At 36.3% G+C, this 26684-nt stretch overlaps 1 protein-coding gene and 2 long non-coding RNA genes across 5 annotated transcripts in view; 1 reads left to right on the top strand and 2 right to left on the bottom strand.

The window, feature by feature from the left end:
- The window catches only part of LOC135201412 (mucin-5AC-like), a 21875-nt gene extending 18588 nt beyond the window's left edge, over window positions 1-3287 (bottom strand). For both annotated transcript variants that reach the window (XM_064230317.1, XM_064230318.1), the window contains exon 1: window positions 2866-3287. In XM_064230317.1, the coding sequence (XP_064086387.1) occupies window positions 2866-2992 (127 nt within the window). In that variant the 5' untranslated portion in view covers window positions 2993-3287. The remainder of the gene's footprint in view (window positions 1-2865) is intronic.
- LOC135201415 (uncharacterized) overlaps window positions 1-26684 on the top strand; it is a 49009-nt gene that overhangs the window by 21676 nt on the left and 649 nt on the right. Inside the window, exon 3 of one of the 2 annotated variants that reach the window (XR_010311524.1) lies at window positions 5452-5580. The exons of the other annotated variant lie outside the window; for it this stretch is intronic. This is a non-coding gene — a long non-coding RNA (uncharacterized LOC135201415). The remainder of the gene's footprint in view (window positions 1-5451; window positions 5581-26684) is intronic. 2 annotated transcript variants of the gene reach the window in all.
- LOC135201410 (uncharacterized) lies at window positions 13449-24328 on the bottom strand. Its single transcript, XR_010311523.1, has 4 exons — window positions 24099-24328; window positions 20072-20841; window positions 19535-19625; window positions 13449-14771 (listed from the first exon to the last, which is right to left on the bottom strand). It is a non-coding gene; the product is annotated as an uncharacterized LOC135201410 (long non-coding RNA).

Raw genomic sequence — 26684 nt, 5'->3', positions numbered from 1 at the left:
CACACACACACACACATATATATATATATATATATATTATATATATATATATAGATATATATATATAATATATAAATCTTCTCGTGAAAATGAAAGGAGGTACCAAGACTTCCAACTTTTATTCCAAAGGCATCTTCAGGGTACTAAGCGGCTTTAAGAATACAACTTACACAAGAAAGCAATATGAGGACATAGTTAACAATAAAACAAGTCAACAAGCTACTTGTGTATGTAATTAAACATAGTTCAAAACAAAAATATTCTTAGCGGAAATATGCAGTTACTACAAATCACGGTATAACATTATGCTTGTAAAATATCGAACAGCTCGTTTAACTTTTGAATCGTTAAGAATAAAGTTTTTCAAAAATTCATCCATCTTAAAATGACCATCGCTCAGATTCATGTTACCAAGAGAATTGATGAGGCATCCTTCAACTAATGATCTGTCATGCACTGATAAACTTCTAAAAACTACCCTGGCTGAATTCAAGTCTATAGGGTGTTCAAAATCCCTCACGTGACAAAAAATGGCACTTGAACCGTTTGCAACCCGTACATATATATATGCTGCGTAACTCTCTTACTTAGTTCCTTACCAGAGTGTGCAATATAAGGCAAATTACAAGTTGAGCAAGTAATTTTGTACACCCTTCCTGTTGACATCACTGGTTTATTACAAAACAACGAATTCTTGACAGACGAAGTATTGCTAAAAACAACATTTATTTTCAGACATTTCTGGCTACGTACAACTGAAAAAAATCACAATGGTATGGCAAAACTAAAAGATTTTCAATGCCAAAATTACTTTACTGACTAAATTTTTTGGCAAATTGGAGGCAAATGTTGATAAAATTCAATGAGTTACATAATTCCCCTTCAATTTCATAGATGTTCTGAATTTCCTTTGCTAATAATTCAGGATCGCAGATTCTGTACGCTCGTAAAAACATTCCTGAGAAGACTGATCGTTTTACCCTGTGGCGATGGTTGGAAGAATTATGAATGAACAGTTTTTAGAAGTTCTTCAATGCATGACGGACTGATAGTTGAAGGATCCCTTATCAGTTCTTTTAGTAACATGAATCTGAGCGGTGATCTTCTTAAGATGGACGAATTGTTGATAAGCTTCATTTTTAATTATTCAAAATTAAGCAAGTTGCTCGATATTTTACAAGCAGATAAAATGTCGTACAGTGATTTGTAGTAACGGCATATCTCTGTTAAGTATGTTTTTGTTTTGAACAATGTATTTTTTTTACATACTTAAGTAGCTTGATGACTTGTTTTTGTTGTTATCAGTGACCTCGTATTGTTTTCTTGTGTAAGTTGTATTCCTAACACTGCTTAGTACCCCGAAGATGACTTTGGAACAAACATTGAAAGTCTTGGTACCTCCTTTCATTTTCACGTGAGGATTTCTCATAGTCTTCATCCACGGTACCAATGTGGATATATATATATATATATATATATATATATATATATAATATATATATATATATATATATATATATATATATATATATATATATATATATATATTACAAGTTTGCACATTCATCACACTTATTCGAACGACACACTGGTTTTATCGCCCAAATCTTCGAAGGTTACCCTTCTTGTGCTGCGTGGGTTAAGTCAAGGTAAAGAGGAGAGAACTGTAAAACGTGCGATTACTCGAGGTAAAATAACCCCTCCGTCATCCCCTCAGGTCTGGGTAAAAGCCAAGGGTTTAACCTAGAGTCACAATGCTCCTCTCTCTTCAAAACTTCAGTCGTTTCAGAAACTTACAACAGACCATAGAAATCTGGGGTGAGCGGCATTGATTCTCAATGACGACCAAAACTAACAGAGTAAGAGACCAATAGAAGCCCAATGGGACAAAATCTGAGGATAAATCGCTAGAAAAGAGCCGTGAAATTGATATCCCCATTGAAGTGTAAATGAATACCTGACGTGAACTCGGAATAGTAAATGTAATCAGATTTCATAAACCAGTGGACGAACAAATCAGTTGCTGCTGCGTGAGGGTGTATAGGTATACGTAATTCTAAGGCCAGTAGTTTTTTCTTTTTGTTCCCGGTATTTTTGTCTATACTCTGTTTTTTTCCATCTGTCCATCCGCCTATGGTGTTTGCGCATGGTAACACTGCGTCCCGGGCTTTAAATAATATCTTATTTCGAATATTAATTGTATTAACGGTGTAATTCGCATACAGTAAATTATTAAAACACTTTTCAGTATCAAATGTACACCCAGATATCCTTTTATTTACCTAAAACTTACACATAGAGTAACTATTGAAAGCCCGGGATGCAGTGTTACCATACGAAAACACCACAGGCGGAAGGACAGATGGAAAACAACCGAGTATAGACACTGCATGGCCAAGGAAGTCGAATTCATTGTCTTTATACACCCTCTCAGTATATAGCATGAATATTACCAGAAGACAAATTTTGGAGGGAGTCCTCTTAGGTTGCTATTTTCATCTTCTCTCGTGACACCCCTTGTCCAAGAAGACCTCATCACAAAATATACTCTAGTGTGACACATCAAACTGAGGTAATTTCGTATATGAAATGTGAATTCCATATCCTCAGCTGCATGAAAAGCTCATTTCCAGACCGCTTTCTGAATTGCAATATATTTTACGAGACCATGATGATTTTTCAAGTATTTTGAGTTGAGGAATGAGCCCCTAATCTTAACTTTCGCAGAACTGGTCCGGAGGGTTTAGTTCTTTAATGGGGGAGGGGAGTGGGGAGCGAACAAGTTGGACAGAAAAATGAGGATACTGAAAGATATGGAGGAAAAGTAGACTGTACTTATTCAAAATGAGGTAATCTCTTCCTTACCTGTTGTTGGAAGCACCTGGCTGATTTGGTTAATACCATCGGGATACAGCCTGTTTTGTTGAGAGGCTTTCGCCTCTGCGACCCAAATAATGCCTAGAACCCCAAGAATCACTTGCGTCCACGCCATATTTGGCCCTCAGAGCAATCCTGGATTTCTACAGAGGAAATTTTGAACAGGAAAAATATCTAGCCTTAAATTGATATGAAGTCGCTTTTTTACACGTGGATATACTGGTATCCGTACACTGCTTTCAGACAAAATTTAAATTCGGACGTCGTATCTAATATTCTTTATAGTTCCCAAGATCTTGAAAATAGCTAGCTGGATAGATAAAGAGGGAGAGATTGGTCACTACACTGAAAAAGAAAAAAATCGGATTGACCCCAGAGCTACGAGAAGGCTTGTTGGAGTAGGGTCAGAACTCCAGACGTGAATGCGCGAGGAAGCGGAATCATCGGTCGCTTAAATATTCGGGCTTAATCCAGGTTAATTGCGCTTTTCAGCCATCAAACCCCTACAAACCCCACCCAACCCCTACCCCCCTCACCTAGATAAATATGTCCGTTTGATTAGGAATGTGTGTTTGATGGTTAATTAGAGATACGCACATGGAGTTGCCAACTAATTGATCCTTTGATTTCAGCTTTTGAAATACCAACTAGTAAGAAACTGAGTGAATATTTTGATTACAGGGTATTTGCAAGTTAACATGTTAGCGAGTGTACTAATCATATCCCCTTTTAGACAGGATTACTTCTAAAGGGAGCATGGCAACAGTCCCTAAGCCTCTTTGCATTATTACTTACTCTCTTCTTGATTTGTGATGGTTTTTCTTGCTGAGGTCCATTTTTCCCCCGTTCCATATTTCATTGGTCTTATTTTAATGTTTGTGGCCCGTTCAACCAATCATCAAACTTATATCTACAAATTTCTTTTCCGGCGATAAGATCAACAGCGTCTTCATTTTTTTTAAATTTCACACTGCCTTTATATATATATATATATATAAAATATATATATATATATATATATATATATATATATATATATATATACACACACTAAGAAATCACAAAAGTAAGGACGTGATTTTGTTTATTAGCTGAACCACTAGGAAAGTTACAAATGAAAAGACAGGGTGCCAAGTACTTTCGTGTATTTAACACATCTTCGGGGTACAAAGATGTGTTAAATACTCTAAAGTACTTGGCACTCTGTCTTTTCATTTTTAACTTTCCTGGTGGCTTCAGCTTTTATATAATATATGTATATATTATATATATATATATATATATATATATATATATATATATATGTATGTGTGCGTGTATTTTCACCTTTTAGTAGGTGGTCAGTATTTCTACTCTTTCCTAAGACATAATAGTTCCCGCCAGTTGCTATTATGAAATATTCATAATCCAGACAGGGAATTTTCGTGTTTAGCATTGCTCTCTCTCTTGGTGTATTTTTTTGATTAATTTTATTGTAGAACTGCTAGAACTTCTGACTTTTTTTTCATTAAGAAAAAGTATTCTCGTCATTGCTTTTGCAGTCTTGAATTTCCTTGTGAGTGAGTTTAGAGGAGATATTGCCTCTCCCGAAAGATTGTATGGGTCTTTTCTGAAGTGCTGGTCATAGTCAGGACCCAATCAACTAGTTTCTGGAAGTATTGCGCCTAAGTTTCAAAACCTAAGTGACTGGTCTGTCGCCTGTATCTACTTACTCTTGCAGGAGTCTGTCAGTGTCATCTATACCAATAGCAATTTATTAGTACCTACTGTATTATTATTTCTAGCCATATAATCCTAAATTTTCTTTAAGCTGCAATACTTACCACTGTTTAACGCTTGACATTACCAAATGCTTCAGTTTTCTGTGTGCTGGCAGCGCAATGGTATTAATGATGGGAAAAAGCATCCAACCCTCCTTAGGCCTATGTTTTTCTCATTTGCCCCCTTCCAGTATACATTTATTTCCTTATTTTGTTGTAGACTTAGTTCCTGCACGACAACATTTTGTATCTGCGTGGTCTTTTAGTTTATTTTCTGCACTTTTGGAGTGTATATTTGAACTTATTCAGAGAAGGTAAAGCTTACATTTTTAGAATTCTACACATGATCTCGTGATTCTTTGTGAACTGTAGTTTTCCTTTGGGACCTAAGCTGTTATCCAAAGCATTAGTTGTGCTCCATTCTATTCACTATTTCCTTCTACATAGGAGAGGGTTATGTTTCCACCAGTAGTTTGTTGTGTGAGCTGGATACCTCGAGAACAAATATTAAGGAGGCTTAGCAAAACATATCCACTAGGTGATCAAGAGATAATTAACTTTTGAGGAAAATAAGTTCCCATATAGTAACCTCAATCAGCGTAGAAAGTGGGGGTTTTCAGTGATCTAAGATATTGATAAGCAACAACTTATTTGAGGTATTCTTTCCATGTCTATATACTTTAACAGCAATTGAATAGAACAGCTTTGCCCTAGAAAGATCGGAGGTCAAGGTGCCAGTGTCCATATCAGTTATTCATGTATGAGTAGAGCTGATGGGAATTGGTTGGCCTAAATCCATCTGTAAATATTGCAGGAGCACAAGGTGACGAGAAGATCAAAAGTCAAGGTAATACTTCATACTTCGCCTCTGTTCACAACAAGGGGGCCGTGTGGCTTAATGGAGGCACGCATTCTGCGCTGCCCTTTTCTTTTCTAAAGAAAGGTGAGATTAACATTGCATTTACAGATGCTGCATATGACAGATAATGTATATGACAGGTGTATATGAGAGCAGTCCTAGATTTCAAAATATCATGTTTAGTACGTGTGAGAAGGTCAGAATATAACAGATTTAGATGATAGCAGTCCTAGATTTCAAAATGTCATGTTTAGTACGTGTGAGAAGGTCAGAAATGACTTCTCGTTCAACTGATGAATCAATTCTTGGGAGCAACATCTGAAAGAGTACTCGCATTAAAGAGAGGAGCTTCTTGATAGCTACAGAATGAGTAGAAATATTAAAAGGTCTGTTTTAGAAAGTTACTGTTGATCTTTTGCTGTAACATTTACCTCTCTCGATCAGTCTTTGTAACCCACTCCAGACAGACAATTCGAACCTACTATAGTAGATTCACATCAACCGTGCATTTGATGTCTAGGCCCGTCCCTTACGACGCTCCTGATTGGCTGTTGATAAGCCAGTCACAGGGCTGGAAACTCATTATCTCTCGAGAATTCACATAGGCAGGATGTGTGATCCTTCTCTCCTGAGGGATACGACTTTCACACGTATGCCTCAGGAGAGGTGGAACACACATCCTACCTATGTGAATTCTCGAGACTGAGAGTTTCCAGCCCTGTCATTGGCTTACCAACAGCCAATCGGGAGCGTCTTAAGGGACTGGCCTAGACATCAAATGCACGGCTGATGTGACTCTATTATAGCCTTGCTTTTGGCTGTGTAAGAATAATCTAATAACTTAAAAATATAAAATTTCCTTCTCTCTCTCTCTCTCTCTCTCTCCTTAAGTCGAAGTGGGTTACATATCGTAAGTAGCTACACAAATTCCCTTGTGCTATCCTCCGGCAACAGCTCTTTCGAATTCGCCCTACGAACATCTTTTCAAAAATTGCTTGTCCTCGTTGATCCAGGCACGATATAATAATGTTTCTATATCGTGGATCCAGGCACCTTGGCATTGACTACTTTGCGCCCAACGGAATCTGAATTTTTGTTTTATTCATTCATTCACTTTTGTAAAAGCTGTAATATCAGAACGCTCACCTACTTCAATTAGTAAGCCCAAGATCAAATTACAAGTTGCCAGAGTATCATGAGCCCTACAGCAGTTTGCTATAACTGCCTCAAAACACTATACAAATATGTAATTATGATTATGACATTTGTATAAAGTTCTTTACTTTTTAGATTTGTTAGAGGCTTAAACTTTTATTCTATCAAACAAATGCATAGTCCGGAAAGTCGAGACATTAGGAATCGTTGTATCGGACAAGCTCAAAATTATGGTGGGTGCTTTATTAAGCAGACTCAGCTTTTTAAGAGGCTGTATAGGTTTACAGGCAAAGACCGGGAGTGAGGTGTACTGAGAGGTCTGTTAGAAAGGTAAAAGTTGGTTTTACATTTGACAGTGATATATAGGGATGCAGGCTGATTCGGACCAGATTCGGACCTTAAATCTTGGCTGATTCGGACCATTGGCTAGGCTGATTCGGGCCCATACTAATAATTTTATATTGCAGCAATGGGTATTTCTATATAAGCATTCCGTATCGTTCGTCCCCGTGAATACGAAAAGCCACTCGGTTGGGGCGTGTTTAGTACGAGCCCCTGGGGGTTAATTACAGTCGTCCGAATAAATATTACTTAAAATTGTTGTTCAGGAGGTAAAACTGCATAGAAAAATCGGCCAATCATATGAAGGTCCGAATAAACCTGGATAAAGGTCCGAATGAGCCAGTACATGGTCCGAATCATGATGCCTGGTCCGAATCAGCCAAGGTCCGAATAAGCCGATAGATTTGGCAGATGTTAACACCAACAACATGTGTGCCTCCTTGATAACCGTCATAAAATAAATATCACCAGTGTGTATAGTTTGATGACTTACAAAAATACTAGTGGTTTTAGAATGAGGTATGTTTAGTTCTAGTTGTTAAATGAATGTTTGTTGATCTTAACTGCAGAAATTATATAGGAATCATGTATGTTAGCTGTTACGGTCATTAGCACAAGTAGAGGTCCGAAGTATAGTACAGCACAAGATTATCGGTTCGTTGATGGTTCTCAGTCATGTTTGATGCTGAACTACAGGTGCTAGCTGTACTAAGCGCAATTTATAGTGAAATTTTTATTGTATCGAGCAGAGTAAAACCTCACCAGATTGCCTATAACTGTGGTAGTTATAAAAATTTACAGAATTCTACCGAAATAAAAATGAAAGAGGCCAAGTAAACTATATACATGAGATGGAAGATCGGATATGTAATTAAATTATTTTCTTGCAATTATCTGAAAATCACACCTCAGAATTTGCTTTTAATAAGCAGTGGCATCTGCGACATCCCAACGAGCTTAGTAATCACTGCAGTAACATCCGAAGCAGCTGAAGGAAAATTAAAGTGGTTGGAATATAGTTTAGGCCAAGCGCTGAGACTTATGAGGTCATTCGGCACGGGAAAGGACATGAGCGTAGGAAGGTTTGAAAAGTTAACAAGAGGAAAGCCTCGCAGTTGCACTGAAATTGTTAGGAGAGGCAGGATAGCACGATGGAAGGAAGATAATATAATGAAGGTACAGTAAAAGGAATGAAAGGTTGCAGCTAGAGGCGGAAGGGACGCTGCAAAGAGGCTTTAGTAATGCCTACAGTGCACCCCGTTAGATGCACTGACTCCCCTACAACCCAACCCCAAATTAGTGGTAATTTCGCGTACGTGAATGTTTCTTTCCGAGTCCACCAGTGTCAGCCACATCGTTCCCAATGAGGAAGTTCAAAAAGCTCCCATTAAATGAATCACAGCCTTCGCCGTAGTACCACTTCCTCGTTTGTATGATTTGGCTCAAAGGAAAACTAGATCATTGCTTCTAATTCATGCAGCAAATGAGTGCATATCAGTGGCTAATGTGCTGCCCAGTGATTATATCAGATAAACATTTAATTGGGAAAGGAAATGGGACATCTCACTGGAACAGTGTTAAAAGGTATAATTGTAAAATAGCCGATCTTTTGTCAGCCCCAGTAGAGTGATGCCTTGATTAGCTTATAGCTACATGAAAAAAATGAAAGCTAATTTGAGGTGACTTTTCTCGGTTATTTTCGTTTGTTTTGAAAATATCGTACTTTTAGAGGAAGATGTGCATACTTAAAAACCAAATTTGTCTTACGACTGTTATCTATATTTTGTTTAATGTTGATTATAGATCAGCAACATATAGACGCATCAATTTAAATTCGAAATAAATGTATGGTTGCCCTTCTCTCCCATATAGGATACGCATTATCATTTCTCAAGGCATCAGTTATACATTACTGAAGAGTATTAAAGTTTAGATATGTAGAAACGAATCCAAATATTTAAAAATATTAAATGTTATTTCAAAGTTTTAAGGAAGATAACCAGCGCCTCAGTGGCATGGTCGGTATAGTGTTGGCGAGCCACCTCGGTAGCCACGAGATCGTTTCTCGGGCATTCCATTGAGGAGTGAGAGATGTGTATTTCTGGTGATAGAAGTTCACTCTCGACGTGATTCGCTAGTCACGTAAAGCCGTTGGTCCCGTTGCTGAATAACCCACTGGTTCTATGCAACGTAAAAACAGCATACAAACAAACAACAGAAAGAAATCGCTGTCCACAAGAAGAAGAATGCCTAGTGAAGGAGAAATCATTAAATTTGTTGGTAAAACTTTACAGAGAACATACTCTAGTGTACAGAAACGTTTTGCATCAGAAATCATTGAGTTTGTATAAAGATTTCAGCAGATTTCCCAGGAGTGAATACAACCAACCAAACCATCTATATAGGATGGTTGTTCAGACTCTAGAATGGGTTAGACTTCTGTCTGTATTACTGGAGAAGATGTCTGCTGATGAAAAAAGCCACTGCCAGATTTAGAAAAGTTGATTGACAAGGAAAAATACCTTCCAGAACAAGTTTTCAATTTTGATAACAAAACTATTGCGGCAGATGCGAAAACAATCACACGTTCAAAAAGTGCAGAACCGGCTCAAGAGTTGAAGGAACAAAACGAGTGACATTGGTACCGCGGCATCGTTCAGCTGCGTCTCCCGTTATGTCAGCATTACTTAATTGCCATATGTGCAGAAATGGTTGGAACTTAAAATCTTTACATACAATAAACAATGCACCTGGCTATCCTGAATAATTTGGTAAATATAGGACCCTTCCACCTATTCGGTCTTTGATCATTCAGATACCCCACTATACTGTATGTATTACCTTAGTATAAGAGAATGTGGAAGCACATTTAATTACCATTCGTATAATATTTGCTGCATTAGTTGTTGTGACACGAGTTGAAGATTTCCAGTTTTGATTAAAAGTGAGGGATTTTGAATTACCACAAGGCACAAATGCTCAGCAAGAGATGTAATGGAAAAATTATTGCTATGGTTTTATTTGTATGGCGTATTTACGTTGCATGGAACCAATGGTTATTCAGCAACGGGACCAACGGCTTTACGTGACTTCCGAACCACGTCAAGTGTGAACTTCTATCAACAGAAACACACATCTCTCTCTCCTCAATGGAATGGCCGAGAATCGAACCCGCGACCACCGAGGTGGAACGCAAACACCGTACCAACCACGCCACTGAGGCGCAATAATTTCTATGGTGCTAGTGTGTACTGCCTGAAGAAAGTGGAAATTGACTGTGGACTACGGGTAAAGACAGGCTTCTCAATGGAGCAGAATCATTGGCATCCTTCATAGATATAGCATCCCCTCCCCTACACAATGAGGATTCTGAAGAAATGTGACTACAAAATACGGTGTACGAGAATTGTGGCTTTATTGAAATAGGATGGTTGCATTACAATTGAGAAAGTAGCAAATAGACGGGTTCAGGAGCTGAAAAATGGAGTGTTTCAGTTTTAGAGGGTTTGTGTATGGGTTGAGGGTAGGGAAAATGCAGTTAAAGCAGTAGGTATAGATATGTAGGGTGTCCTTCAGTGGAAATGCCCAGATCATGCCAGATGGAAATAAGGCGGAGTGAATAAGATAAGTGTTTTGACAGAATTTATCAGACATCCAATTCATGGGAAAAAAAAAAAAAGTTTTAATGGTAGTGCCGATTCCTGGGATCAAAATTGTTTTTATCAGATTTTTTGCAGGGATACATATGGAATTAATTTCCTTTAATATCCTCTGCAGTCTCCTGTAGTTTTTGTAGAAATTTTCATGGTCTAGGTCTTCATCCATGCCATTTTTCCATGATTTTCTTGACCTTCCTTGTGGTTTTCATTGCTAGTTCCTAACTGCTCCTCACCTCTTCTCATTGCTTCATGCACTATAGGCCTTTTACAAGCCTAATAAATTTTTGCTTTGTTACTGTAGTCCAGACATCTCTTTCCACTTCAGACAGGTGTTTTTCTTTTTCTTACTTCTCTTTCAATACTTTCATCACAACCAAGTGCATCTCCACTGTAACAGAAATGTTACCTCACCTAAGGCCTGCCCCCTCCACCACATAGTACTCATACTCTCCTTTTTTCCCCATTTGCTCTTGGGACACTAATTAGCATTCAATAAACAGTACTTCATTTGGCCCCGTACCTCTCCTGCAATATTCACATGACCACTCTTTTTAACAAAACGTTTTCCTTTACTGCCTTTCCAGACACTAAATGCTTTGTCTTATTTAATTATGTACCTTTCCATCCCCATTCCTTTTTGTTATTGCAGTATTCCTGTATCATCATCCTCTGATTCTGATGTTAAAACTATTTCATCTAAATACTGAAGACCACAGGGGCCTCCTTTCATCCATTCATTGTTCTCAGTTTTTTCAGTTGTACATGTCTATTTTTAGATCTTTTATTAGGATATATCAACAACACAAGTTCAGTGAAATTTTGAAGTGCCTTTGGTTTTTTCATTGCCCAGTTAACCACTTGTCTTGTTACTACATCAAATGCATTCTCAAGGTTCATGAATGTAGCATAACTTTCTCATGTTTGAATATGAGCATGATTAACTTGCTTGTGCTTAAATCATGGCGTTTTCTGGAGGGTTAGGAATCCAAGATTGTATAGGAGGATAATGATCAACCACTGAAAGGTTAGGTTAACAAATTGAACAATGATGATACCAGAGCCAATGGTTAGGGTTACATTGAAGGTGGACAGCAGCAATAAGGAGAAACACTTGAGAAAAGGATTCACTCTTGAAATAGTTATGTACTATTTTTCTGACAATCTATTAGTAACAAGTGGAAAAAATTTACCGGCTTGCCTGAACATTTCATCAATTTTGTTGCCAATTTAAATGCACCTTTGAATAAAAAGGCAAGCTTTGATGTACTGCAGTCACTATATTTACAAGGGGATTCTTCCTTGTAGACCCTGAACCACTTACGCACTTATCATAATGCATAAGACCCTTAGCCCTCAACTTTAGTTCCTCCTTTCAATATTCTGTATGGCTCTTAGTCTACTGGAGTAAAATCAACACCTGGTTCATAACTCTTCTTCTTCCCAGCTTGTTCCCATTTTTATATGGGGTCGCCGTTTCAGATGAGCTGTTTCCATCTATAACTATCCTGAGCTTCTGCCTCATCAATTCCCTTCTCATGTAAGTCTCCTCTCACACAGTCCTTCCATCTCTTTCTTGGTCTCCCTCTTCTTCTTCTTCCTTGCACCTCCACCTCCATAGTATGTCTCCCAGCGTGGTCCTCATCTCTCCTCAACAGGTGTCCATACCATCTCAGCCTCCCCTCCTGCACTTTCTTTGATACTTCCACCACCTTAGTTGACCCCCTTATGTAGTCATTTCTGATCCTATTCTCTCTTGTCACCCCAGACATCCACCTAAGCATTCTCACTTCTGCCACATCCATCTTCTGCTCTGTTTTTCTCATGCTTTCTGTTTCCGTACCATACAGCATTGCTGTTCTCACCACCGTCTTGTGAAATTTTCCTTTTAACCTAAGTGGCACTCTTTTATCACAAAGAACTCCAGAGGCCGCTCTCCAGTTGTTCCAGCCTGCCTGTACCCGATGTTTTACTTCTTCTTCCATACTTCCTCCAGCATTAACAAAAGATCCCAAATACTTAAACTTATCAACTCTCCTTATTTGCTCTCCACCAAGCTGAATACATTCTCTATCATCCCCATCAGTGGTGCTACACATATATTCTGTCTTAGATCTACTTATTCTCATTCCTCTGTCCTCCAGTACTTGTCTCCATCTTTCCAATTTCACTTCCAGATCTTCCCTGCTCTCTGCGCACAGAACAATATCATCCGCATACAATATGTTCCATGGCACTGTCTCCCTTACTTCCTCTATTATAACATCCATCACTATGTTAAAGATATATGGGCTCAGAGCTGACCCCTGGTGTAACCCTACTCTCACCTCAAAACCTTCTGTCTCCCAAACACTGCTCCTCACTCTGGTAAATACATTCCGGTACATCTCTTGGATCATAACTATTAAGACTTATTGTTAATGCATAGCATCCCCTAAAATGCTTTAAGATTTACTATTTATTTACCACCAAGGATATGTCAAAAATTATTGCCATGCATCACCCCTCTCATCCTTTTTGCCTTGCATTATGCTGGTTCACAAGACACAGGACAGTACTTTAACAGTGTATTCATAAGTGAACCTAAAAGCATACAACAAAATGCATTATATAAGCCTTTGTATCGATTTGAATGAAAGATTACAGCTGGACTTATACATTCCAAAATATATATATATACTCTGCTGTTTGTATATTCAAAGTTTAGCAAAGAAAAAACATGGCCAAAAAATTTTACACACTGGCAAACTGGACCTGAGTGTACATATTCATAAGTGGAGCTAAAATTATACAACAAAATGTATCAAGTAATCTTTTGTTTCAGTTTAAAGGACAGGTTACAACTGGACTTATACATTCCAAAAAAACATTAAACTGCTGTTTGTATCTTCCAGGTTTAGAAAAATCAAATTTACTGCAATATTGAACCTAAAACATTTGTCATACAATACAAAAATAAATAACATAAATTTTGCTCCAGGAAAACACATTATCCCTATAAGTATTGTAACTGCATTTTACTGTCTAAAATAAGTGCATGCTAATCTGAAAATGATGTACAAAAATATAAAAATTAGTGACTAGATACTATATGGCATTATAATGCAGTAAATTAACCTATATTGTCTGGGAAATGAGGAGTCATAACTGAATTCAGCTCTGTACTTCTCACAGTAACATCTGGCAGACTTCTGAAACTGCTTTCCAAGTGGAGAGATTTTTGTACGTGGGTGTCTAATGAACTACTTAAACCTGATAACAAAGTTGCTGCTTGTGAAGTCAACAATGGGAATGCACTTTTTGGTATTTTTTCTTTTGTCCAAGTATGTTTATAATAAATGGTGTGATCAATTGTCACCTCATAACTATATATGTAAGGAATTTGTGTGCTTTGCACAGAATACTTTGTACTGGGCTCTGGAAAAATATCTGGTGGTAATGTTGGAACTATAGACAACACACTATTATTAATGACATACAAATTATCTGTGAGGCTACCCTCAATTTTCATTTTATATTGGTCACATAACTCATATCTTTTTTTAACACTATCTTGTGTTCTTGTTTGAGGCTCAGGGAAATCCAAGTTAGTAAATGTTGGCATTATTGCATGAGTTTGCTCCAGGCTTCTTTGGTATGACTGAGTCTCACATAATCTACAGTGTACATTGTATTTTGATCTACCATTGGTTACTAGAAGTGGATGTGATCTAATATGAGAAGTTTTAAATTCAATTATATCTTTCTCAATTACTGAAGTACCATTGATGACTTTCTTGTCATATATATCATGATTGACAACTTTACGACATTTCTGAACATTATCATGTCCACCTGGTGCATCATAACTCAAGTGCAAGATATCCATAAGATTTACAGGTTGTCTGGTGGGCATGCTGCTTGTATCATTATGCCGGAAGTGTTGAACACTCTGCACATCTTTCATACTGTTAAAACTGGGACTGGAACCAGGTTTGTCACAACACAAATATTTGAATGTTGTAACCTTATTTTCTTTCAAGCAACCATTTTCACTGTAGATCCTTGTTCTTCTTCCTTTCATGTAAGAAGAAAACAATGGGAAGAATGGTCTTAATAATGGAGAACTGTCAAAATTCGAACCTGAAAAGAGAAATTGTATTAAGAAATAATGCTTTACAACCCAGAAACTGTAGAAAACAGTACAAAAAGTTCAGTCTGTGAATATTCAACAAAATAATATACCAGAAATACAATTTTAGTAAATAAAACCAGCGATTTCTCAATAGTCTTACATGAGTACTAAATCAAATAACAGTAGTTTTGCATTTTTAACCCATACATTGTCAACATTACATTTTCAATATACATGAGCACAATGAACTGATGAATCAAATCCCAGATAACTGAAAAATGTTCTCATCTTCTCAATAAAAATCAACAAGTAGTGGTTACTAGGAAGAAAAATGCAAGGCAACTGCAAAACATCATTTGGTCCCTACGGATAACTAGAGCATCCACACAATGGCCAATAAGAGACTATGTACCTCATAAATTCAGTACATATATGAGATCTATTGAATTTAGACAAAACAAACAACTGAAAAAGCAGTCTACAGTATATCTTTTTCTGGAAAGGTTACCAAGATGATAAAAGTTTCATATGGTTGGTTTTGCTGTCTGAACCATAAAAGCGTCACCTGAAAACATATGTATAGGAAAGACTGCTGAAATAAGTGTGGCACCACAGTCATCAGAGCATTCATATACCTATGCAGCCAGTGTAAAAGATTTCTTCTGGTCAGAAAAATACACCTGATGATAAATACTATTGAAAATGCAGGCATTGTGGAATGATGAATTTGCCAATAACAAATTAAAACAGATTACACCAGCTACTGGATGGTGATGGTCTTCATTCAAAAAAAGAACACCACATTAAAATAATATTATCAAGTAATGGAAATCAAGTAATGGAAACAAATCTTTGAAAGAAATTGTCAGAAATAACAACCCCTACCTCAGTGTGAAGAAAATAATCTTACGCTACACTTGCTGAGAACAGAGAACATTTGTTATATACTAGTAATAGTACCAGTTTCCAACTCTGTACACTAATCAAGAGTTCTCATAAACACACCCAAAATCTAACAGATTACATTACTATAACTGAGAGGTACTGTATGCTCAACAAATCATAATCTAAGCCTTGGTAAACTGCATCTTATGTTCAGATATCTTGAAAGCTAGCATCTGAGACTGAATTGCAATGCATTTGATAGTACTGACATAAGACATGTACGAGAGTCCTATCACAGAGGAGCTGACTTACTACTTACAATCTGACTCAATTAACAGTACTGATAAAACATTCAGGCTTCTGTAAAAATGACTGGAGAAAAAGCCCCTGGTTACTCCACTCATCACCACAGTGACTGGTCTTGAGGAGTACACAGAGAACTTCCATTTAAATCTCATAATAAACCAAAATCTACATGAAAAAACTGTAAAAATCCCAAGTTTCAAATTACTCAAAATATTTTAGGACTACCAAAGGGAAAGGCATACTTCTCCATTATGTGGAGAACCAATGGTGAACTGGACACTTTTGTAAATAGTATCCATAGATCAACCGAGCACAAAATAGGCCCTCTGGAAACACCAGAATAAAATGAGCAAACATCTCATGAAAAAAGCCAAGACATGCAATATCCAACGGAAAGCTCTTGAGACCATTGCTTTTGATAGATCACAATGAAAATTAGTTTGTAAGTCAGTAGATGATCATCTTCAAGTGGTCTGAATTTAGCTGAAAGCAATGGCAACACAGTCTTTGTATATGCTCCAGAAACTTAACAACAAAAATACAGAATACTGAGGATACATTTCTTAAGCATAACATCTCACTCCACAATAATAAATGTTAATTTAGATACATTTGTGAAATGAATACGGCAATGGTTAATAGCAGAATTCAGCCTTACATACAAATACTATCTGATCCATAAAGCATATTTAACCTTATATAATAATGTTACCATTGATCCTTTTGACTAAATTATATTTGGCCAGTTATTTTTACATGGTATACATATGGATAAACATGATACACAATGTAAATATAGAGTATAATAAAATGGTTCAGTTGAATTCTTTACTAAATAACAATAAAAACAAAATCTCAAACAAAAACCTGTAATTTATCAAGTATTGTAACATCAGATTTTAGGATGATTAAAGTAAAATTATAGTCAATTATGTTGAACAAAATTACAAAAGTAAACCAATAGTCTACTTACAAAACTGGGAAACAGTGCCATCTACAGAGACAAACAAAACATAACATGCACTACAACCATCTGCAATCTAAAAAAAGCAAAATAGCTGTACCTTTTTGTTAAGGTAATTGAGCTGGGATAAGCATAATGTTAAAAGGGTAGATGAGAGCCTAAATGTTCACTTTGTGAACAAACCTATCACAGATAGTATAATGTGAACTGAAAATTATTTATTTCAGTAAATGAGTTCATATTTTTTAATACTTCTGCTAAGGTGAAAATAAGACATCCTTGCCAGCCATCATGTGCTGATCTAATGACTAAATTTTCCCAGCAGACAACTCTTTCCTCCAAACAGACTTTACCGGATCACTTCCAACCCTGTCTATAAGTACTGTACTGTATTTACTTTCTTGCTAGGCAAAAAATACTAAATCTAGGGGGGTCTGCACTCAAAATTACTTACTTGAAAACCCTTGGTTTTATGTTAAAAGATAACTCAGATATACATAAACCAAAGGTTTCATAACAATTGTCCTCAGGTGCATTCAAATATAAAACTGTTTTCAACAACATGGTATTGTTTGTTTGTATTGTTTGTATGGTGTTTTTACGTTGCATGGAACCAGTGGTTATTCAGCAATGGGCTCAATGGCTTTATGTGACTTCCGAACCATGTTGAGAGTGAACTTCTATCACCAGAAATACATATATCTCACACCTCTATGGAATGCCCAAGAATCGAACTTGTGGCTACCGAGGTGACAGGTCAAGACCATACGGTAATTGCAAATAGTTTCTGGAAATCTATTCACTTGTTAAATCCCAATAAGGACAAAGAAAATCACCTTTGTGAATTTAACATAGTATTAGTACAGTATTTAATAGCTTTGCTTGATTCTTAATAAAACGTAGGGAATTTTCTCAGTTTCTGCATGTCACATTCATTTTAATTCAGTGAGCCCCCCACTTATGTTATGGGAAAAGCAAACCCCTATGTCTTACAGTAAGTCCATTTTCTAATAAATCATGTAGATTTAACTTTTAAGCCCAAGGAACTGAAAAAAATGTATGGAATCAAAATGGAAAAAGAGACAAACAACTTGGGATAAAAAATAAGACTAAAGGGGCATCTATTTTTAACGAAGTTCACTACCTTTACCATTAACTAAAGAGACTTATTAGCAGAGTATGCAAACCAGTTATAAAGTCTCTGCCTCATAGTTCAAAAGCTATAGTCAACATTAAAGATGTATGGAGACAGACAGACAGATAATAATCTCTCTTCATGCATATCTGACATTATGGTCAACCTTTGTAACAAATTTGATGAAAATCCCTTCAAACATTTAGGAAATCCATGTAGAAGATGTAATCACAAAAAAGGTGGACACAGTAACATACATAAACATGGAAAACTTCATTGGTTAAGTATGTGTCTCAAGTGTGAAGTTCTATTTTGTATAGAACAAAAGCTATGAATAAGGTAAAACTATGTATATAGACACGCAAAGAAAAAAGACAATCTCTAGTCTGCCTTCATGAACATCTATGTCATGATAGTCTACCTTTGTAACAAGTTTGACAGGATTCCTTTACACAAATTAAAACAAAGCCATAGACTTCCTCTTCATAAGGGAAGGATGGTTGATATTAAGTTGCCTGAGAAAAGATATTTTCTCATCTCAAACTCAATAGAACAGTAGCTGACAACATGAGTTCAATGCAACAGCAACTGAAATTATATCTATAGAACAGAGGCAGAAAAGCTCCCTCCTCACAAAAAGAAGGAGCATCAAGAGAGGAGGTGAAAGATTCTAGGTTAACCATTAAGTCCCATAGCTGAGAATGAATAAGCTATGTAAAAATCTTAGAGTGCAGTGAATACATCACAAAATTAACACCTAATCTGAAAGTAATAAATCTAATGAATCTAGATTTACTAGAGCAGTACGTATACACTTTGGAAGATGGAGCTATGAATAAATCGTGACTTACACAATAACAATGCTAATACACTGTACACAAATATGACAATTTTTTTCAATTTGTGACTGTGACATTACAATTATTTTCTCCCCTTTACATTACCAAGATTGCTGTTTTGCTACAATCGTCCGATTCAAAATGCAAAGCATAAATCATTGTCATTACTGCCATCCACTTCTAACTAGGATGTAATGAATTTGGAACTTACATGCACATAATATAATATCACCAGGAAGAATAAATTAGTACATTTTTGGCATCTTAAGCATGAAAACAACCTCAGCAAGAAAATTTTCTAAATACTGTAGCTGTAATTCCATATCTTAAGCATGAAAATAACCTCAGCAAGAAAGTGTTCAAAATACTGTAGCTATGTAGTTTCATATCTTAAGCATGAAAATAACCTCAGCAAGAAAGTGTTCAAAATACTGTAGCTATGTAGTTTCATATCTTAAGCATGAAAATAACCTCAGCGAGAACATTTTTAAAATACTGTGGCTGTCATTTCCTATCTTAAGCATGAAAATAACCTCAGCAAGAAAATTTTTAGAATACAAGTCATTTCATAAGTAGTACTAAAAAACTGTTCATATACATATTTGAATTTAATTTAACAGAACTGTAAAGTTAACTAATTACCTTCCTTGGAAACCCTGATAACTGAAGTACACTATAATATGAACCTGCCTTGCGTTCACTTCTACGAAGCATTTATGCTCTCAATCTGGAACTACAAATCAATAATTGAACAACATTAAAAGGACACGGCAATGGTGCAAATTAATACAAAAATACATAAGCTAGCAACATACTATATATGTAAACAAGCAATGAAAGTCAATCAAAAACAAAATTAAAGCACACTTGATATGAACGGAGACATAATACTTTTGAGTTTCACAGTGGTACATAGCACATGGATTTATATTACATGGCTGATTTTGACACTCAAAAATTGTTACATTTTTAAAAGTCAGATTAGAGCCTTAATATAAAATGGGGCTGAGCATGAAACTTCTATATCTTGTGTTACAGAAACAATAGGTAGTGCTTCTACACAAAGGTTAACATTTAAAACATAGGTGAGAGAGCAAAACGGGCACAACAGTGAAGTTTGTAAAATAATGCTGTTAACCATGCATAACAGTAATAAAGCATTATGGTAATATTACATACCTGTGCAATCATTCTTAAATTCACATTGATTACATTTTGTTTGTGGAAAAACTGTCTGTGGGTAAAGAGTATAAGTAAAACTTGGTGACAGTAAATTTGAGTTTTTGAGATATTTTGTATGGCTAACACTGGAAAATGCAGTATGAGTATAATAGTGATATATTTCCTCAACCTTAGGTTCTAATGTCTGAGTTGCAAGAGTAATATCACATTTAGCAGGAACTGAAGCATTAATTGGTATTGCTAAAGATGAAGATGTAGCAAATTCTGTGGATTCGTGAACAAGGTTGGTCTCTCTTTTGTGGCAAGTTGGCTTTTGAGCAAATATATATTGGGATACAACCGTGGAATTTTGTTTGGAAGGAATTAACTTTAAATAAGTAGCATGAGAGAAGCCCAAGTTGGAAATTGTTAGGGGAGATGTGAAATCTGATATCTTTAAAGGTGATGCGGATAAAAGAGCCTTAGTTTTAGGAGGAATATTTAAGTTACAGCTATGAAATGAGACTACTGGAGAACAGCACTGAGTCAGGAATAAAAGGAAATGGTGTGTAACAGTAAAGACATTGTCATTAGAATGTAAATTGATATTGAAGGTATGCAAGAAAGAGAAGAGGCCAACAGCAGTCAGTGTGTGTAGTAAAGAAATGTGAACTTCAGAGATCTTGAAAAATGTTGTCGAATTTCCGCTGACAATGGTGTTTTGCCATCCATCTTGTTGCATCATCCCAATTTGAATGTAATAAATACTCAAGTCCAAACATCAGTTCCTGAAATTCACATCCACAAGTCAATAATAATTCATAAAACTAATCAATTCTGTTTATAAATCTTTACAGGAAGAAATTTGATGGATACAAATTTTTTATCTTTTCCTGATGCTAATTACAATATATACTACTAAAGTACATAGGCTATAATAAAAAACATTACAGGCAGTCCCCGGGTTACGACGGGGGTTCCGTTCTTGAGACGCATTGTAACCAGAAAATCGTTGTAAGCCGGAACATCATAAAAAATCCTAAGAAAACCTTACTTTTAATGCTTTGGGTGCATTAAAAACTATGTAAACTACATTCTTATTGCATTTTTCATCCAAAAAACTTCAAATATTGATTATTTTGCATTTTTGGTGTCATATTTCTTGTGCCAGATCAGCGTTGTAGGCGGCATAACCCTGGAACATGTGTCGTGACCCTGGAAATAATTTCTGATGAATATAATTGAAAAGCGCCTTAACCTCGGAACATCGTAAGCTAAACCCGTCGTAACCCGGGGACTGCCTGTATTACTAGCAACTACTAAATTGGTGTAGAATACTAACAAATATTAAACTGGGTTTTGCCAACTCTGTTACATATGGCAGAATTCATCAGAAATAAAGATAATATTGTAATGTATTTCAAATCAAATTCTGAACCAAATAATAAATGAGTGGTAAAATTCTTGGCTTAACACAATAAAATATTTCTCAATACGTATTGTACAATTTTCCTTGGTGCAGTATTATGAACTGCTTTAACACATCCTACAATATAAGGCTCATTGTCTGGAATTTAAAACATGATGGATTTATCACTAAGTCTGTACTATGAAATACATTACTGTTTTCATGATATGAACTGTATTGACAAATTCAACATTCATTTCCCATTCATGTTTAGTTAACCTATTACACACACAAAGGTCTAAAAATTATAGAAGACTTCAACAAAAACCATAGCTTTGTGGTCATATTATAAGGTTAAGTTTGATTAGGAAAAATAAGGTTGTGATGCATCCCTGTAATTAGCCTCGTATTTTTTTGTCATTTGTAATTTTGGTTATTGTTTTTTATTATAGGCTAGACATGTATTTTTCTGTCTGCTTATTTTGTGATGCATGCAATTGAGGCACATTCAGTTAGCGCATTTCACTCATTTTGATCCCTCTCACCTTACCGACTTCAGTTTCTGACTGAAGTCCCCTCGTAACTACCACAGGTTTAAGTATGGGGCCCTGAGGAAATACTGAAATGAATCATTTGCACCTACAACAGCCTAACTGTCAGTAGCCTAGTGCATAAAAAAACAGGTTAGCTTATACCTACCTAGGGCTAAGCAGTCAAAGTAACATGGATTTATTTTTAAAAATCTGAAATATAGGGTAGAATATCACGACAGGCCAACCCTCATCACGGTGGACGGGTCTTATTCACTCAATATTTAATTGGTGAAACATGAATACAATTGCAACTCTAAGCATACCATTTAAAAGACTGAAGTTTCGTCAACATATTGTGATATATGAAAGCCCCATACGAACTAAAATAAGCATGTGAGCTCTTCGTAAAATATGTTTTCAAGGCAGTTTTGAAATCCAATATGGCGGCTACGTTTTGCATGGACGGTTCTCATCAGTGACGGCCACCATCTTTCCCCAGCCTTCCCAGCACTCATTTGAACAATGTTAGCGTATGTATGTAACGTTTATTGATCTTACTCAAGATTGCAGTTGTAATCAGCACAATAAAACAACATTTTGTTGCCTATATTAGTGAAAGTATGAAACTTGTTATTCCCGGGGTTATGGTTGGAACTGAATTCATTCTTACCTTGTATCAGTGGTTTTATCCTTACTGCCATCACAACCGAAACTCCACAGTGCTTATTTGATTGTAATTATACACATTTTGGTCTTAATTCACTCCACAGTGCACTCGAACCACATTGCTGTTCGTGTTTCCTAAGCACTCACTCCGTAAACAAAGTTACGAGCAGCAGACGACAACACTGATTATGAGATGCAAAGCTTTATTCCCTTAATTGTTTACTTTACTCAATATTTAGTTTAACTCTACTTCAAAATGTTTATTTAATTCATGTCCATTATCCCTTTTTTGCAACCAAATTAACCCCCAAAAATTACAAATGTTTCGGATGTATACTTACGAGCAGACGACGTGAGGAAAAATGGCTCATCATTGCCAATCTAGTGGAGCGTCACACATACGCCGATGCATTTACAAACTGTTTCGATGAATTCTAGTTGTCATAGTAATGCAGTAATGATAAAATTGCTCTAATATGTATATATACTACAAATAGATACGCTAATTTCACTTATTTCCCCGGTTTTGTGTAAGTCTTATACCTAGTTTGGAGGGTAAACACATACCAATTGACAACACTGATAAACAATTGAAGAGCGCAAAACGCCGCAAAGAATGCCGTAGTCCCCTTGAATAAGTACGAATAAGTGCTGGTAAGAGGTGGGTTTACGATTGTTGTGATGAAAGTGCCCCAGCGTCTATGGGTACAAGTGGTGTGCAGATTTATCACAGGAAATGGGAAGTTTGTTGACACAAGCGACTCCATAAACATCAAGATAGCGTCAATCTTCGAAACATTTTTAGTTGTAAGTAAAAATTTCTAAAGCGTTTTGGTGAGATTTCCACTGCCGTAGCCACCCTTTTCAGTACCCTCTGTTTAAATCTTAAAATTTGGCCTTAATTTCTAACTTTGGAGAAAATACTTACTTCGAAAGGAGAGTAGAGGTCTTTAGCTCCGTTTTTCACCAACAAGAAGTCGCGACTGATGCCCATCTCCGGTCTCAGGACGCGTTATAATGTACTTTTTCGGAGGGTGGCTAGCGTTGATTGTAGGTGGCCTGCTTGGCCTGCTGTGATATTTTACCCTAGGTAGGTAGCTTGTATTGTAGGTAGGTACCCGCCAAGTCCCTACCTAGCTAGGTATACTACCTATTAGCCTAGTACTTAGGTTAACCGATGGGATTGCTAAAACACATGCCTACCTAGCCTACTAGCCTACCTACCTAGCCTATACCTACCTACTACCTAGGTACTAGGTAGGTAGGTAGCTAGTATCTTTAGAAAATGCAGTTTCCCAGTAAGGTAGCCTATAGTAATTGCTTTCGGCCTCTAAACCAAATGCTGCATAGTCCAACTTGCATCGAACTTACATAAATTTAATTGAATTTCATACCACCTTAACCGCCACGTAAATTTAGGATCAGCTGACTGCCTTACCTCATGTAGGCTAGCCTGTTAACAACTTCACGTACACTCGGTCGAAGAAAAACAATTGGCGTTACTATTCTGCATAATAAATTTGATAACTGAGTCGCGAAGAGCTTCTTGATACATCAGTAAAACAGAGTAGTAGGCAGGTGACAACTAGGCTACGCCAGGTAAGTTGCCAACTTGGTGAAGCCGTTGACGTTTCGTTTGTTTACATTGTGGTCTTCTTTTTATGTTGAGAATAATTGCTGGTCAAATTATGTCTTCCTTCTTCCCTGCTGAGGTTTCTTTTCAGGGGAAGGTCTTTATTTAAACACCTTAATACTTTATATCTATTATTATCATTATTACTGATTTCGAGTGTCATCTTCTTTTCCTTCATTGTTTATACTTTTCTTGAATAAATTTGTTTCAGTCAATTATATTTGATAGACTAGGACTCGAGTAGATCTGTGTTGAAAACCGTTATGACGTAGATTAACATGCTGTTCCAAAAAGCTCTACACAATACTTTACAAAGAAATTGTGCACACTGAATTGACTAAATGAGGTCCGAAATGAAGGCTTTCAAAATTAATAACTAATAATAACAATAAAAAACAAAGGTTGTTGAAGATATTTCCATATCTCACAATGTTATACTCCTAGGTCTCTTTGTTTTAATGCCTTCGTTGCATATTGGTTCCATTAATTTGTAAATATCAATGCTTTCACATGTAGCAATTCTTAGAGTGGTTTAATGATCCAGTTTCACGCTCTTTATCGTGAGGTATGTCAAAGGATGAAGTCCAGTTAAATGGGCTTGATTCTACTACATTTGGACGTGTTCATCATGAGCCCGTTTTATAACGACAGTACAAGTACGTAATATGTTTGTCGCTTCCATATTTTGGAATTCTGGACAAGTTTTATTATATGCATTTTGTATTTGGGGTAATGGTTTTGGAGGTGTAGGATCTGTCCGCGGCTCTGTAAACTACCCTATTTATTTTTATCGCTACATGTATTATCTGACCTTAGTACTGAAGTGTTCACCATTAATGTTCCTCGGCTAATCATTGCCTTTATTACATCTACAGTCCTCGTGTAACTTCAGTTTTTCCCTGTTCATCCAGCCCTTTGGCCTTCATTATGCTCTTTATTTACAGAGACACGAAGAAAAAATTTAGGTTGTTAAAGTTTGAAGTGTTTTATATTTTTCAATATATAACAATATATATAGATATATCATATATATATATATATATATTATATATATATATATATATATTGAAGTGTACTATGCTCTCTCTCTCTCTCTCTCTGTGTTGTGTGTGTGTGTGTGTGTGTGTGTGTGTAATATCATATATATACATATATGCTTAAAAATCACAGTAGATGCACGTGACTTCATTAAATAAGCGAATACCACGGGAAAATTATAATCAGAAATCCAAGCGCTTTCGTCTTAGTAAAAACGAAAGCGCTTGGATTTCTGACTATCATTTTCCTGTGGTATTCGCTATACACGCGCACACGCACACACACACATACATACACACACACACACACACACACACATATATATATATATATATATATATATATATATATCCTATATATATCATATATATATATAATATATATATATTTTATATATATATATAGGTATATATCGTAGATAGATAGATAGATAGATAGATAGATAGATAGATAGATAGATAGATAGATAGATAGATAGACAGTGTCAAAGAAAGTAAATTTAAATTGTGGGATACGGAAATGTGTCGTTAATGGACTATGGTAGGGTTGATGTTTGCAGATGATACAATACGTGCTGATTTTGGGGGCACTGAAGAGATCATTCAAACTCTAGTGAATGAGATTGAAAGCGATAGCAAGAGGAGAAAGTTGAGAGTAAAACTGAGGGGAGATAAGGTTATGGAAGTAAATGAAAAGCATAGTAGATACAACGTATAATGGTAGGATTAGAGGAAAAGGTACTGGTATATCACAGATATGTGAAGGCTTAAGTGAAGCAAGGCAAGGAAGAACGGTGGGTGCTTTTAAAAACTGGGAGACTTGCTATGTCTCTAAAGGCCAATTCAATTTTCAATAATGTCATCTTCTTTGTGAGGTTATCAGCCTGCAAGTCAATATCTTTGATAAAATTCAGAGAATTTCTGTCAATCATCCCCCATACTCTGAAGTTCAATAATTATGGCATCTCGCTCGCACAGCAATCCTTTTTTCTCAAGTGCTACTTTCCGTATTTTTGTATTCACTGATGAATGTACCCCATCAGAACTTTGAGAGCATATAGCCAATTCATTCTCCTGACATTTATCTTTTATGTCATCCGAAACACACACATCTTGCGATGCTATTCATCACTTTCACATCCTACCCAATCCCTGTCTTTTCCTCTGTCAGATTGGCAATTAGAACAAATCAGCGGCTTCCTTTTGCTTGCTATCTCACTGAAACTCGAATGTTCCACCAAGGGCTTTCCATGTACAATACAACATTTGCAAATGGAAAGATTTGGTTTGCTTAATATTCAGGAACACAAGTCAAGTACGTTTGCTCAGTGCTGCCGCTGTAGAAACTCGTCAT

The sequence above is a fragment of the Macrobrachium nipponense genome, chromosome 28, assembly GCF_015104395.2.
Source record: "Macrobrachium nipponense isolate FS-2020 chromosome 28, ASM1510439v2, whole genome shotgun sequence".
NCBI classification, from domain to species: domain Eukaryota; kingdom Metazoa; phylum Arthropoda; class Malacostraca; order Decapoda; family Palaemonidae; genus Macrobrachium; species Macrobrachium nipponense.
The sequence above is the reverse complement of the archived record's forward strand: the minus strand, read 5'-3'. Positions and strand labels throughout refer to the sequence as shown.